Source organism: Crocodylus siamensis, chromosome 4 (assembly GCF_052110815.1).
Source record: "Crocodylus siamensis isolate JL-2025a chromosome 4, ASM5211081v1, whole genome shotgun sequence".
Taxonomy (NCBI): domain Eukaryota; kingdom Metazoa; phylum Chordata; order Crocodylia; family Crocodylidae; genus Crocodylus; species Crocodylus siamensis.
Window position 1 is genome coordinate 136,990,973 of NC_143398.1, and position 14,384 is coordinate 137,005,356.

The window sequence follows — 14,384 nt, forward strand, 5'->3', positions numbered from 1 at the left end:
GCATCTGACTGAGCAGAGAAATTGGGGCTTTTCTCCACACAGCCAACACCAGGGCATGGGTTGGACTGAGCAGGGAAGGATTTTTACCCATCCAGCCAGACCCATGCCCCAGATCTGGCTGGGTGGGGAAAAGCCCCACTTCCCCTGCTCAGCCAGACCTGTGCCCTGGGTCTGGCTGAGCAGGGAACCCTGACTTCTCCACCTCTGAAGAGGCAACTTGAGATTTCCTGTGGCGCCTCTTTGTAGATGGGGAAAGCAGGCAAGTATTTTGGGACTTTGAGGGCTCCTCCAGCCTTCAGAGCACCTGCCCAGCATGGCAGGACAGCTCAGGCTACTTGCACTCTTCTGGCACAAAAGTAATACATGTCCACCACAATAAATTGATAGAGTCTATTACCACCTTTTATGGTGCCAGTAATTTTCCTTTCATGTGGAGTGACAAAGGGTATCAATATCTATTTGCTCAGCATTTGTGCCACAACATGGTGGCAAAAGTGAGACATCAGATGACGTCTGTTTCCACCCTCTCTGTTGAGCTTCTTTAGAGCCATAGACCCTGGAATCCCTGGGGGGTTTCTGGCCATGAGCCAGTCCATGTAGTGAGTGTCCTCAAGCCACAGACTGTTGAAGTCTGCTAAGGAGAAAGGCTAGTGAACTGACAGGAAGCCAGACAGGTTTTGAAACCTGTTTTGCTTTGCTGAAGGAGTTAAAATCGAATAGTCTCAGTGGTATGTTTTGATTTTGATGAATCAACAAATTCCAGTGGAAAAAAAACCCCTCTTATCGGAAGCTTTCTGACCAAATCTACTAGTTGCCTAGTGCAGGAATATTCTCTCTCTAATTTCTATGAAGCTAAAATGCTTTAGAAGTAGATTGGTGGTTTTGAAAGTTAAACAATGGGGGTCACATTCTAGGTTCAGTTACAGTCCCAGTGAAATCAGTGAGATTGCCTGGGTGCAGTTGAGGGCAGAGTTTGGCCAGTAATCAGATGCATTTATGCATTTGTTTTGTTTGGGCCTGATTCTTCTGTTGGAGTTACTCATGTAAAACCTGTATAACTGGGCCAGAGTCAATCATTTCTCAACTTGCACCAGATCCATATAGCAAGATAAAGAAATAAAACTAATGGGGCCCAAGCAAACAAATCAGATATGCTTAATGAAACTATTAAAGACTGAAAAGTTGTCAACTTAATTTAGAACAGATGAGGAGAATGAATAGACAAAAGCAAAGCAAAGCAAACAGGAAACGGTAAAGAATTCAAGGAGAGAAAGGAAAGTAAATCAGAGAAACAATATTAGAATAGACTCAACAAAAAAAAAAAAGTCAACATCTCCCCAAAACACAGCCTCCTCAGAGAGAAACCTCTCCCTGTCCTAGCACATGTTAAAGGCAGCTCTGGCTCTCCAGAGCTGGATGTAACACCATCAGATTTTTTGTAGAAACATATTACTCCTCTTATTTTTATTTTAGAACCCATTTTTGTCACTCTTTCAGTCAAGAAAAACAGTTCTCCAGTACTCAAAACTTCAGGTACAGGTGTTACACTTTTACCAGTATACGTGATCGGAAACTGGTCTGTACCTATAACAGAACTGAAGTGTGGCACATATAGGCTGGTTTAAAAATGTTGGAACTCAGTCTAAGATCTGCGCCCCACCCCCAGCAGGGCGAATGTGTATTTTGTTGGCTACCAATCTAAACTATGCTGCTTCCAGAAAACTGCATAACTTAGATCGATTCTGCCTTGGACTTTTTGAATGTCTGTAACTAGCCCAAATGCCAATTTCAACACACAGAAGTTACCTATCTGTACAAAATGGGCATCTCTATCCAGATTGCCTAATGAGGGGCTTTTGGATCTACATATTAATCCAGGGGTCTAGCTGTAAAGCCCTGACAAGAGAAGGTGAAAGCAGGGACAAGACTTGATAGGGAAGTGTGGTGAGATATATGCCATTTCTCTCTCAAAACCCCAGTCCCATTAAAGATTCTCACTGCATCCTTTGCACCGAATGCCTTGTACACAGCAGGCTCTGCATTACAACGGGCAGATAGATCCATTCTCGACACACAAACAACACACTGTACATAGCTTTCCATTTTTGTCCTTCTCATGACCATGGTGAGTCTAGACTCCTTGCTAAGACAAAGGTAAGACATTCTTTGAAATGCTACTTGGGGGATGTTTGGGGGCTAAAGATGCCCTCCACATATAGTCAGCAGAAATAGGAACTCAATTTTTTACTGTGGGTTTATAAAACATAACTCCTTTATGTGGATCTGTATTGATCTTGTGCATGGGATTTTCAAGAGCACTTCATGTTGACCTAACTGGTCTCACTGCTGCCAAGAATAGCATTCCCATTGACACTAAAGGGAATGGAGTTAGGCCACTACCATGTGTTTCTGAAAAATGACCCCAAGTTTGCTGGAGTCTAGGACCGCTGAATTCCAAAACTGGTTAGAACAGCCTTCTTAGCAGTATCATCAGATTGGTGCCGAAGACATTTTACATACAGTTCTCCTTTCAGTTTGTACAGGTTTACAATTGATGGTATCATTAGGAACTTTTTATGGGCACTGAAAATTCGACTACATTTTGAACCTCGCTTGTTGACCTAATTTGAGAATTTTCAATTTTCATATATGTCTCATGGGAGAAAAAGCTTCTTGTTTATTCAGAAATGAATTTTCTTGACTATGACCGTAGGAGAAGTTTCAACTAAGGACAAATACTTGATTTAATTAGAAAAAATGAAGAATGAAGTACAAGAAACAACAAATATACAGGTGGTAATATGACCTGAAATTGAGCTCTTGTAATTTGTTAATAATTTTTTATTGTAAAAAGTTATTTGACTTCACTCCTGCAGGGTCTAAAAACTAAAAATGCTAGTTACCAGGAGTGGGCTTAACTTCTACACTTCCAGACAGACTCTCTTTAAGTGGAGCAAACACAACAGTAAGATTCAAGATAATCTCATCTAATCTCTAGCAGAATGGCTGAAGTGTTGCTTACCAGCATTTCAGTAATAGACCACTATGTTTACACTGTAGATTTTCTTTCTTAAACCAGGGTATATATATTTCTAGATCCCCCTCATGTATGTCAGTATAATTCACCTAGTTTCCCTATAAGTGTCATATGGGGACTGAATATTCAGCAGGGAACTGAAGGTAAAGTGAAAGCATAGGGGGGCTCTTGAATGAGTTCAGGAAGGTCATTGCATGCATAGCTGACAGAAAAAACCATGGCATGAGAATATTTGTGAGAAAAGTTAACAGGCCAGCACTTGAGGCTTGCCTGAATGGCAGGAGGAAGACTAGTTATCCACAGTTTTGGAAGTTACAGCCAGAAGCTTACCTTTGGTGCAATGGAGAAGAAGCCAGAGGATTAATTCAGAGAGAGGGGCAATGACTTGATGAGAATAAACAAGAGGTATTTTAGTGGCATTGTTTGTGTTAACTAGAAGGGAGATTAGGAGGATGCTAGAAAGGCCAGAGGAGAGGAGGTAAAAAGTAACAAAATATACTCTTCCGATGTGAAAGACATCAACATTTGCTTTCACACAAGCATACACTTGCGCATACAGATGCCTCCAGTTTACTCCCCAAATCCCATATGGATTGAAAATTGGATGGAAGGCAATAAGCAAAGAGCAATGACCAGAACCGGATCCAGGATTTTGCAAAGGGGCTGTGTGGGAATTGTGACCAGCACTGCAGGGTTGGCTGCACCTTCCATTCCCAGCTTTCTCTAAAACCCACAGTGAGGCAGACTGTGCCATGGGACCAGCCGTAGGGGACTTTTTTAAAGTTCCCAAAGCAGATAAGAATTCCCTCTCCCTTCCCTGCAAAGAGGCATGTCCCCTTTCTCTCCCCAGCCCCCTTCCTCTCCTTCCTCCACCTGCCACTATTCCCATTGCCTTGGGGTGAACAGAACTCTATAGCTGCTCCAACTAGGTTGTGTGGGGGCCAGGTTTAACCTGGGATGACAGCTGTGGTGGGGAGTAGTGTTGCTTATTCCAACGTCTGCTCCTGGGCTGATGGGAAACACCCAGGGGACCAGGCAGGGAGGGGAAACCTTGCTACCTACTGTTGCTGCCACTGTCCCAGGCTGAGCCCAATCCCTGTGCAGCCCAACACAACAGGAGCTCCCCTTGCCCCAGGACAGTGGGAAAAACAGCAGTGATAGGTAGGGGAGGGCAGAATGGGAGCGATGGAATGTGCCAATGTGCCTCTGAGCATGGAAAAGAAGAGAAGGGGGGAATTCTTACTTTCTTTTGGGACTTAGAAAAAGTCCCTGACTGCTGTTCTTGCTATGTGGTCAAAAAGAGGATGCAACCACACCACTGCATCCCCTATGGATCTGACCCTGGCAATGGTAAAGTATCAAGACATGGGTAGTATCTACTGGAGAACTATAAGCTTCAAAGTTAAACCCAATCTTGTTTACTATTTTTATTAAACAATTTGAAACAGGTGTGGGTAAACTACATGCAATTACATTTTCAGAAGATACTCAAGTGAGACACATTGCAAACACTGCTGAAGGCAGGAAAATAAACACACCAAGGGACAGAGAGAAGTTAGAAAAATGGACAGAAAATAAGAGATTCAGTATGGAAAAATCTAAGCTAATTCCTCTGAGGAAAATTAATGTGAAAGGCATTTAACTAGGAAGGAAAAAGTTGGAAAGAAGCAATGCTGAAAGAGATCTAAGCATGACTCGGAACAGTTAATTAGATATGAATTTATCATAGACTATGACAGCATTAGGCAAAAAAACTGGTGCAATTATGGTTGGCATGTGCAGAAATAAGATATCACTGAGCTGTAAGCTGAAAGAAGTGTATTGCCGCTGGCTCACCTCTAGAAGTACCTTCAGTTCAGGGCACCTCAGTGCCAAAAGGACGTAGACTGATTGGAGGGACTTCAGAGAAGAGCAACAAGAATGATTAAGAGGCTGGAAGGAATGACTTAAGGAACAATTAAATACATACTGTAGAAGTGAGCCAAAAGAATGACTTAAGTGGGGTTAACAAAGGGAGATAACCAGAGTCGAGTTTCAGAGAGTTAGGAACTCCAAGGATAGAGGGGAGCTGCAGGAAAATAGAACTAGGAGAAAGGGCAAAATATAAGCGTGTATAGCACGATTAAAAACCCTGCTTTACACTGCATGCATCTACATATAAAATTAACATGGCTGAATAAGCTCTGGCACAGGTTGCACTGGAGTTTATTGCTCCTGGGTGCTGCGTTTGTACATGCACCCAGGACCACAGCACACTGAACTAGGGCAGAGCAGCCCCAGCTGGCAGGGAGTCCTGGGCAGGGGTCAGCTTGCCAACCCAGGGCTGTTCTAACTCAACTCAATGTGCTGTGGAACAGGTAGCTGAGGCATAAGGGTGGTACAGTGCAGGACTAGCCAGCAGACAGCCCCTGCACTGTAGCACCCCATGTGCCCCAGCTAGCCCCATCAGTGCCTACAATGTGTTGCACCGAAGTCAGTACCTCTGCTGTAGGATAGTACTTGTGCCTCGCAGTACTATCCTACAGTGCAGATAATTAGTTTACTGTGGCCTAATAGCACTGCGCATATAGATGCTGACGTTTTACTGTGGAGCTAATTAGTCAGTTCCATAGTAAACATCTCCATTTTTCCAAACAGAGGTCACATGCACACACGCACGTGCACACACACACTCCCTTCCCCTCTCTCACTAGCTCAATAAATATACCTTGCACAGGTGCACACACTTATATACAGCGTTTCTAGAATACTAGATCATATGTGCCTCCCTGCCTAACTACTTTCTTGTCCACAGGTCCAGTTTCATGCTTGGTGAGGTTTGTGTTGGTCCAGGTAATGTCACTGGGCCTTGCTCCCTGCTTAATTGTTTTATATTCTCCATTGAAGTTTCTTGCGTATAGCTTATTCCATAGTTGGAGGTGGGGAGGAGAGGAGGGAAGGGGGCCGATTGTGGGGAGCCCTCCATGCTTGCTTTTAGATTTCATCAGCATCTCTCTGAAACATTCCTTTTGTTCCTTCTCTCTGGATACCCTTTTCTTCCACTCAGCTGACTATAAAGTGTTTATTTTATTCTCAGGAGCATGCTATTTGTACCTCAATCATGCCAAGTTCATCAAAGATCTCAGTATATAATGGTACTGCAAGTTTATCTCAAGGATAGTACATTGGTAACAATGATTAAATGTCTCCAGTCAATTTATGGGGCATTGTTATGAGGTCCATATTTCACAGATGAAAGCCTGGAGGATAACATCTGATCTTGGTTTAAAACTGAATTCACATGCATTCCAAATCCTGGCTCTGAACAAAATATGGGTTGGGCTAGTCTTGTGTTTTTGGTTGTTCACCTCTTATTAATGGAAAGATCACTAGAGAACATGCTGTGTTATGATGTCTGTGGCTACAGAGTTATTCAGTAATGCCCACTGGGCTTCAAATTCATGCCCTACATTAAGATGAATTAACTTTCAGGTATAGACAAGCCCTTAGGTATATGTCTGGTCTAGGGGTTTTGCTCCTGTTATAGCTGAAGCTAACAGAAAGTCATTTAACTTGACTGTTTCAAAAGATGTTAATTAACTAAAATATTTAAAAACACTAATCTAGATGCTGAGCAAGTATATGATTTAATTTAGGGTTTATCATAGCAACAAATTCATTTCATAGACATTAATTTAGCGGCCATGGCTTAATAATGCAAAGTCTGTTTTCTAAACCAACTTGTAGTAGAAGAATTTATTGTTGAAGGGTGTGAACAAGCAGCTGGTAGCTGGCACATTACTGCTGTCTAGCTTAAGGGGATGATTAGAACAAAGTACTTAAGCACAGAAACCATTTACAATGTTTTGAAGACTACCCAGCAAATCACTCAACAAACAGAATGTAGTTTTCATTCAAGATTGTTTCTGTCACCAGTTTTTGTTCTCATTTGTAGTAGGTTACCTGGATGGGACCTTTTTAAAACAACTTGTTTACTCCTTGCTGAGCTGGGTAGTGGCGTTCTTATAAATTGCCACAAAGTATAGGCAGACTGAGGGTTACATGTGCACTCTTGCTACCCAGTACTGCCTAATAGACATACATGAAATTAATTTCCATCTCTTCTCAACATTTTGAGATAGGATCTATAGAATAGTGTTCATGAGATCCAGATGATAACCAAATAGCCTTAGTTTGTACAAGTATGCACATCCTCATCCAGCCAAACTTTCCAACCCCTCCGTCTACAGCTCATACCATACACATCTCTCCAAATCAGTCTTACTAGGCCTGCTAGCAAAAGGCCCAATATATGTACATTTGTGGGGTGAACTGGGGTGTATGTTGTGTGTGTGTGTGGGGGGGATAACAGTACAAGAACTGATCCTTCTGAGATCCTCTAGGGTCTGTGATGCCTCAGAAAGGAGATGGAGGAGCCAGAGCCCTCAATCCACCCTTCAGCTACAGTGGCCTAAGCTAGGTTGTCAGAGAAAGGAGTCTGTTTATATCCTCATGGATGATGTACTGAAATACAATATTACATGGGCCTTCCCAAAGCCAGCATTGCTCCACACTGCTCCATTTACACAAGGCTGTAGGTAAATCTCAAAGTGTAGTGTTCTGTACTTCCCTTTCAGCACACACATTCTCTACCTCCTAACTACCCTCACATACATATGCACTGCCTAGCTCTGCACACATCCCCCCATACCTTCCCCAAATAACCCTACCACCCCCCTCCCCACAGTCTACACTGATAGACATGAAACCATAGGCAGAAATTTGCCACAAAAAACACTTCCCACAGCCCTCCCTTCAAACTTTTTATATAAATTACCATCTACCCATGGGTTTCCTTTAAAATTGAGAAAAGTAACACATATATCCCTAACTCCTCACAAATATGAGCATCTTTGTCAACATCTTTTGCCAATATAGATTTCAATAGCTTTGTCATGAATTTCTGTGTCCTTAACACCAATGCCCAAACCTGTTTCACCTAAATACTTGCCTGGCCTTCTATACCTTTCCCAACCCCCATCTCTGCAAATCCAATCTCTTTCCTTCCCTTCCAGACAGCATATGGATTTGTACTGTGTGACGTGTAGGAATTTGATAGGCTGTAGGCTTAGCCAGCAACAAGGTGAGTTGCCATGCCTTTTTCACCTGGCAAGGAGTTCCACCTTGTTGTCTGTCAAGTCCCTTTCCTGTGATCAAGAGTCTCCCCCTACTGGTCAAGTGCTGCATAGTTTCAATGGCGTATAGCTATCATTGAAGCTGGTGATCCCACAAAGAAGAATCTCTCCCAGGTAGCCAAGAACAATCCCACATACAAAATTGAAGACTTGGACAACAGAAAAAGGTAGTAAATTGGGATATTCTGCTGCTGAGCTGTCCTGGATTATGTAAGGCTTTTGCATAGATGTGCAGCTTAATTCCTAACTGTAGTAGGCCGGTTCTCAGCCAATGTAAATCATTGCAAGGCTCCATTGACTTACACTAACCGAGGCTCTTGCTCCCACTGACTTGAATATTGTGAGCCTAGATCTTGTGAACAAACAGATCACAGCAACCTGAGCAAGGATGCTTTGTGCCCAAAAGCTTATCAAACCTCTTTCCCAAATATACAGTTGGTCCAATAAAAGATACCACAAAAAAACAACAACAATCCGTGTCACTTATGCAGATCACATTACCCACATCTGAGTCTAATGGAATTGGGTACAATCTTCTGACTGGCTGCAGAGAGAAGGAGGCACTTTTCTGCTGTTGCTGTCTGGCTCTCCAAATGCAGTGCAGTACCTAAGGAGACCCTAAGGCTGCACACCAACAGAGCAATTTGAGAACAGAGGCCTTTATTGGATATGCAGGGGGTATTTTGTTTGTTAGTTTGTTTATGAGACAAGTTCTTTAATGTGTTCTTGCCACCAGCATCACCCCAGTCTTAAACTTGTCCAGGCAGCCAGCCGCCCTTCATTTAGGAGCTGATCTCAACCAAGCATTCAGGGATAGATCATGACGTGCTTCATCTTTGATTCAATTTACTGTATCTTTATATCCAATGTCCTTCTCCGCTCTAATCCTAATTCCGCCAGTATACAAGAGCACATAAAATGTCCCGTGCTTTCTCCATTCACACATCAGTCCATATTCCTGTTTAGTCATCTCTTCTTCCTTTGCCCCCAAAACACATTTGTATATTGTTGCTCACACACATTTTTTTTAACAGATACAATCTACCACCACTCCACTGTACACAGTAGCCTTCTTATTGGAAGGCTAGATGCATACACACAGACAGCAACACCCCTTCCCACAGCACCCATATGCTTTTGCACACAACTCATCTACTCCTGCCTTTCCATGCAAACTTATCTTCCTCTCCGGCACCAGAAAGTAGTTCCCAGCACAAATCTCTCTCTCTCTGTCAAAAACTGAAATACAATCCTCACACATACACCTATTCTTAACCCAGTCTACAAGCAGTAGATATCTACTGCCTATCACCCTTATCCATGGCTCTACTGCATTCATCAACCCATTCCATCGACTTTCCCCAAACCAAAAACAGACACCACCAAAATGGCCATGCATGCACAAATAGCTACCTTCTTGTACCCTCTCACAGCATCCTCTACCTCTACAGCCAAATAGATTCCCACAATTTACCCTTACTCCCTGGTATTCATGCACATATTCTTCCCTAGAAAGCTTCTCCCTGTTTTTTCATTTGGATCACCTCCATCTCTCTTCAGCACACAACCCTTACACTTCTTTGAGAAGCCTGTACTTTCACTCACAAACAGTCATAATGGTCTCCACGTGCAGGCCATTACCTGTCATCCACTTTCCACACTTTCTCCTACACCCAACCTTTACCTGCCCTAAGGTCCCCTCACCACTCAGTCAACTACTTGCAAGGTCTTTTCACATGTGGAAGGTCCCCATACATCATCACTCCTCTTACCCTCCACTAGTAACATTTATATGATTTTATATGGGGCATGAAAGTAATCGGTACTCCATATATGTCCCTTCTCTTTCTTTTATGCACCCCACGTCTTTGCTTCATCTTTATGCTCTTCATATTCCACTTTTTGCTACCCATATATTCCTTAGACTCCACATCTGTATATTTCCTTTCACACTCCCTCTGGCCTACGTAAGCCCCGTTATCTCACATACTCATTTTACATTCATTATGTCGCTCTTCACAATTAAAAACGGTCTTCTCAGGCAACTTCCTTGATTCTTCCCTCAGTAACATACACCATTACTTTTCTTTTCTTCACACACTTGCCTCTCCTCCCCACAATCTTACAAGCTCCTTTCACCTTTACCTGTCCCCGCTTGCTCCTGCCTCTCCATACACAAGTGCTTTCCCTTGCCTGCTTCACAACAAAACCACAAGTGTCTCATTTAGATGCCACACATGCATTCCTCAGCAGACTATTTCTGTACCTCTCTCCAAACACATAACCCTTTCTTCTCCTCCCCCAAAACACCCTTTGTGACCCTGAACCCATATCTTACACTTCCCCCGCCACAGCACCATTCCTCCTTCATAGGCACCAACAATCACAAGCACCAATAACTTTCACCTTTACCCCTCACCCAGTCCCTAGTCCACACCCTGTTATCCCTCCCATGCATAACTTCCTCTATAGTCTCCAAGCACACTCTGTTTCTGCCTACAAAGATCTTCCTTCTCATCTGCCTGGCACAGGAATACCTATATGCCTCTCTTTCACTTTACACCTGTTCTCAGTATCCAACAACATAGTGTCCCCTTCTCCTTCAGCACACCAGTTTCTCCAAAACCCTAACATGCACCACTTAGTTTTCCCACAAAAAGCCTCTCTTGCATCCTTTACCTCTGTCAATGGCCACCTACTATACCACACTCCTTTCCCCAGCCCTATTATTTCCCCCCCCATGCAGCCCCATTTCCTTATGTGCTCTTTCCCACTCCCGCCTTCATACTTAGCCTCTCTTCTCCCCATCCCCGCTCTCACACAGAGTTCTTCATACCAACACAAGTAGCCGAGACCAATCTTCATACTACCAGCACCTGGAATCAGTAGTTCCCTCTCTGCTGCTTTTGTTCATTGTGCCACAAAGCACAGAGATATTTATCATTTTGTCTGAGGTTTTGCGGAAACCTTTGTCAGCAAGTCCAGCCCATCACTTTCTTAGACAGAGCAAGTATAGATGCTCTGTCTCTTTTTCTTCCATGGCATTTTCCTGTAGGTACAGGAGTAAGGCAAACTTTAAACACCATGTGCATTCCTTATACAGGGGAATCGCACAAACTGAGTGCCGCATGAGGTCTGAAAGGTAGTAACTCTTATGAACAGAGTGGACCATATATCACACATCCCTGTCTATTCAAAAAAATCCCCTCTGCTCTTCTCTAAATAACTGGTCTTGCAATAAAGGAACCAGAGAATGCAGTCAGAGCAGCCTATTCGCTCCAAAATACTCATCTCTCTCCATCCTGTATATTTATAGACTAAGCGATAAGACAAACACTAGGCTTTCTCGTTTATTTTAACGAAGGATTAAGAACCGATTGGAAAACTATCTGAACCATTCAAGGACTTTCCCCCCTCGGCTAGCGGCAGTGTGGTGTCTCCAAAAGGACTCCTCAGCTCTAAGCTGCAATTCAGCTGTTTAGATGAGAAACAGCTTTCTATAGTCCTCTCTTTTTGTGCGTGTGTGCGCGTGTGTGTTGCTCATTTGTGTACTGCATTCCTAGAAGGCACTTTCGAAACCCTGGAAATCACTGTATAAGAACGGGTTTCTGGCTTTGCCACTTTCAAGTGGATCTTTTTCACCTAGGCACAGATGTGCAGGGGGAGTCCTTTGCTCTCCAGCCTCTTTTCCAGAGAGCCTAGTGGTTAGGTGGGAGGGAGAGGTGGAGCAGAGTAGCTGGAAAGGGCAGGTTTGCAGTGTCTCGCTCACAAGAAAAAAAAAGAGAAAAAAAATCTCCAGTGAAGTAAGTTACCTGAGACAGGGTAAGTCTAGAAACTGGGAATCCTGACTTGGCTTGTTATGGGCTCTAACTTTCCCCCCGGGGCAAGTGTAGTGTGTGTGGGGAGGCTGGTTCTTGCGTTCCCTGCTCAGGACTCGCAAGCCCTTTTGTTACAGCTCAAGTTGCTGGTTTCCCTCTTAAAAAAAAAAAAATCATCATAATAATAATAATAATAATTAAAAAAAAAAAAAAAATCAAACCATGAGTCTCCTTTGCTTTTGCCTCTTAAATCGGACCCCTTTAGCACCTCATAGCTCTCCTCTGCTGTTTCCCTGCCAGGGACCTGAGCTGCAGTCTGTAGAGCAGAAGGGGAAAGAGGAGCTTTCAGGACCTGGGGGGGAGGGCAGGTTGGGGCAAGGCTGCAAGGCGGGGGGCAGACCCTTTGAAGACCCCCCTCCCCAGCCCTCCTGGCTCGGGACCCTCGCAGAAAACAGCCCGTGTCCCTTACCGTGGTAGGAGTAACCATGGCATCCGTGTGACTGTTTCCAGAGAAGCCGACATGAAGAGAAAGGTGGATGCAAATGCGTTCATTCAAAGTCCCGAAGTTGGTTTGCTGGGGCCGTGCAGAGCCGCGCGATGGGAGGGAGCCTTCGACTCTGAGTCCCGCGAACATAATCTGCGCGATTATAACAAACCCGCTCGGCCAGATGGCTGCGCTCGGCGCCTTAACCCCTTGGGCGCCGCGCTGCCTCCCGCCCGCCCGGGACCCTGCCCGGCGCCAGCCTTTGCGGGGCTTGTTTCTGTTTTGTTGGGTTTGGGGTTTGGTTTTTTTGGCAGGCGGACAAAGCCCCCGAGAAAGATGGTTGTTGTTGGGGTTTTTTGGTCCGTCCTTCCCTCCCATGTGTCTTTTTTCCAACCTTCCCCCCCTCCGTTCTTTTAAAAAGCCCCATCGCTTCCCCGATGCTGCAGGCATCGCTGCGCGCCCCTCCTGCGGGCATCCTCTTCAGAGGAGCGGGATCAGCACCAGGACGCCTCTGGCAGCGTCCCCTCTTGGAGTTGGGGTCGGGGGAGGCAGTCCCAGGCGGCCCCCTCTTCCAGCCGCGGGTCTCAGCAGGGGAGGATTTTATACCCCAAATGTCGGTGCATTTGCACTCCTTTGGTCCACCCACCCTCATCTTTCTCCCTCGCCCCTCTCTCTCGCTCTTTCTCTCTCTCACACACACCCCATGTCAAACTGTCAACATATGTGGCTATTCTTTCCCCATACACACACACACACACCCTCTGGTCTCTCTCTCTCTCTCTCTCTCACTCACTCACACACACACACACACAAAACTGTCAACATGTGTAGCTATTCTTCACACACACACCCTGGTCAAACTATCACCATATGTGACTATTCTTGTCACTCTCTTTCTCTCTCTCTCTCTCTCTCTCACACACACACACACACACACACCCACCCATGTCAAACCATCAACATATGTGGCTATTCTTCCCACATTTATGCACGCGTGTATGTGTGCGCGCACACACACACACGCTGGTCAAACCATCAACATGTGATGTGTAACCATTCTTACCACATTCACCTCCCATTTCTCTCTCTCTCTCTCTCTCTCTCTCTCTCTCACCCCCCCAAACTGTCAACATGTGTAGCTGTTCTACACACACACACACACGCTGCTCAAGCTATCAACATATGTGGCTATTCTTCCCACACTTGCGCACGCACACACACATACACACACACACCCCCAGTCAAACTCTCAACATATGTGGCTATTCTTCTCACATATGCATGCAGACACACACACACACATGCACAGGTCAAACCATCAACATGTGATGTGTAACTATTCTTACCACATTCACCCCCACACACACACATTCCCCACCCCCTTCACACTGTCAGCACCTGTGGCTATTCTTTCCCCTGTTCACAAGTCATTAAGGGGCACCTAAAACAGGTGAAACAGCCCAGCTTGGAGGCATAATACCACAAACCTTTCTGCCTCTTTCCTTTTTTGTTGCTTAAGTTCAAATCTTAAACCTTCTCTCTCTTCTTCCCCCCCTGTTGGTTCACTTAGAAACGGTTCTTTTTCTCTTCCAACCAAATCTTCCCCCTCACAACAAAAGGGTCTAGGTTGGGAGTCATTATCTGGGTGTAAGAACTGCTTTCTGGCCAGCTATTCCTTACATTTTGATTTTCAGATTAGTCCATTAAGAAAGGGAGGGTTGGTGCCAAAAACATGGAAAGTGCATCAGCAGCCAGCAGTGACTGGGTTCCAAACTTTTTATTTAGAGCAATCGCGCACAGAGATGGCTGATAAATTTAGCTGCATGCCTCTAAGTCGCCCTCTAAATTTACATGCTTAAGTCATCTTTCTT

The 14,384-nt window shown here is 44.5% G+C and overlaps 1 protein-coding gene across 2 annotated transcripts in view; it reads right to left on the reverse strand.

Annotated features, from left to right (window-relative positions):
- Positions 1-13,151, reverse strand: part of NTF3 (neurotrophin 3) — a 71,334-nt gene extending 58,183 nt beyond the window's left edge. The window contains exons 1-2 of one of the 2 annotated variants that reach the window (XM_090043879.1): positions 12,499-12,633; positions 12,251-12,345 (exon numbers count right to left, since the gene is read on the reverse strand). In XM_090043879.1, coding sequence (XP_089900005.1) covers positions 12,251-12,253 — 3 coding nt within the window. In that variant the 5' untranslated portion in view covers positions 12,254-12,345; positions 12,499-12,633. Of the gene's footprint in view, positions 1-12,250; positions 12,346-12,498 lie in introns of both variants that reach the window. The other variant, XM_090043878.1, reaches the window with a different exon arrangement.
- Positions 13,152-14,384: the final 1,233 nt, after the last annotated feature.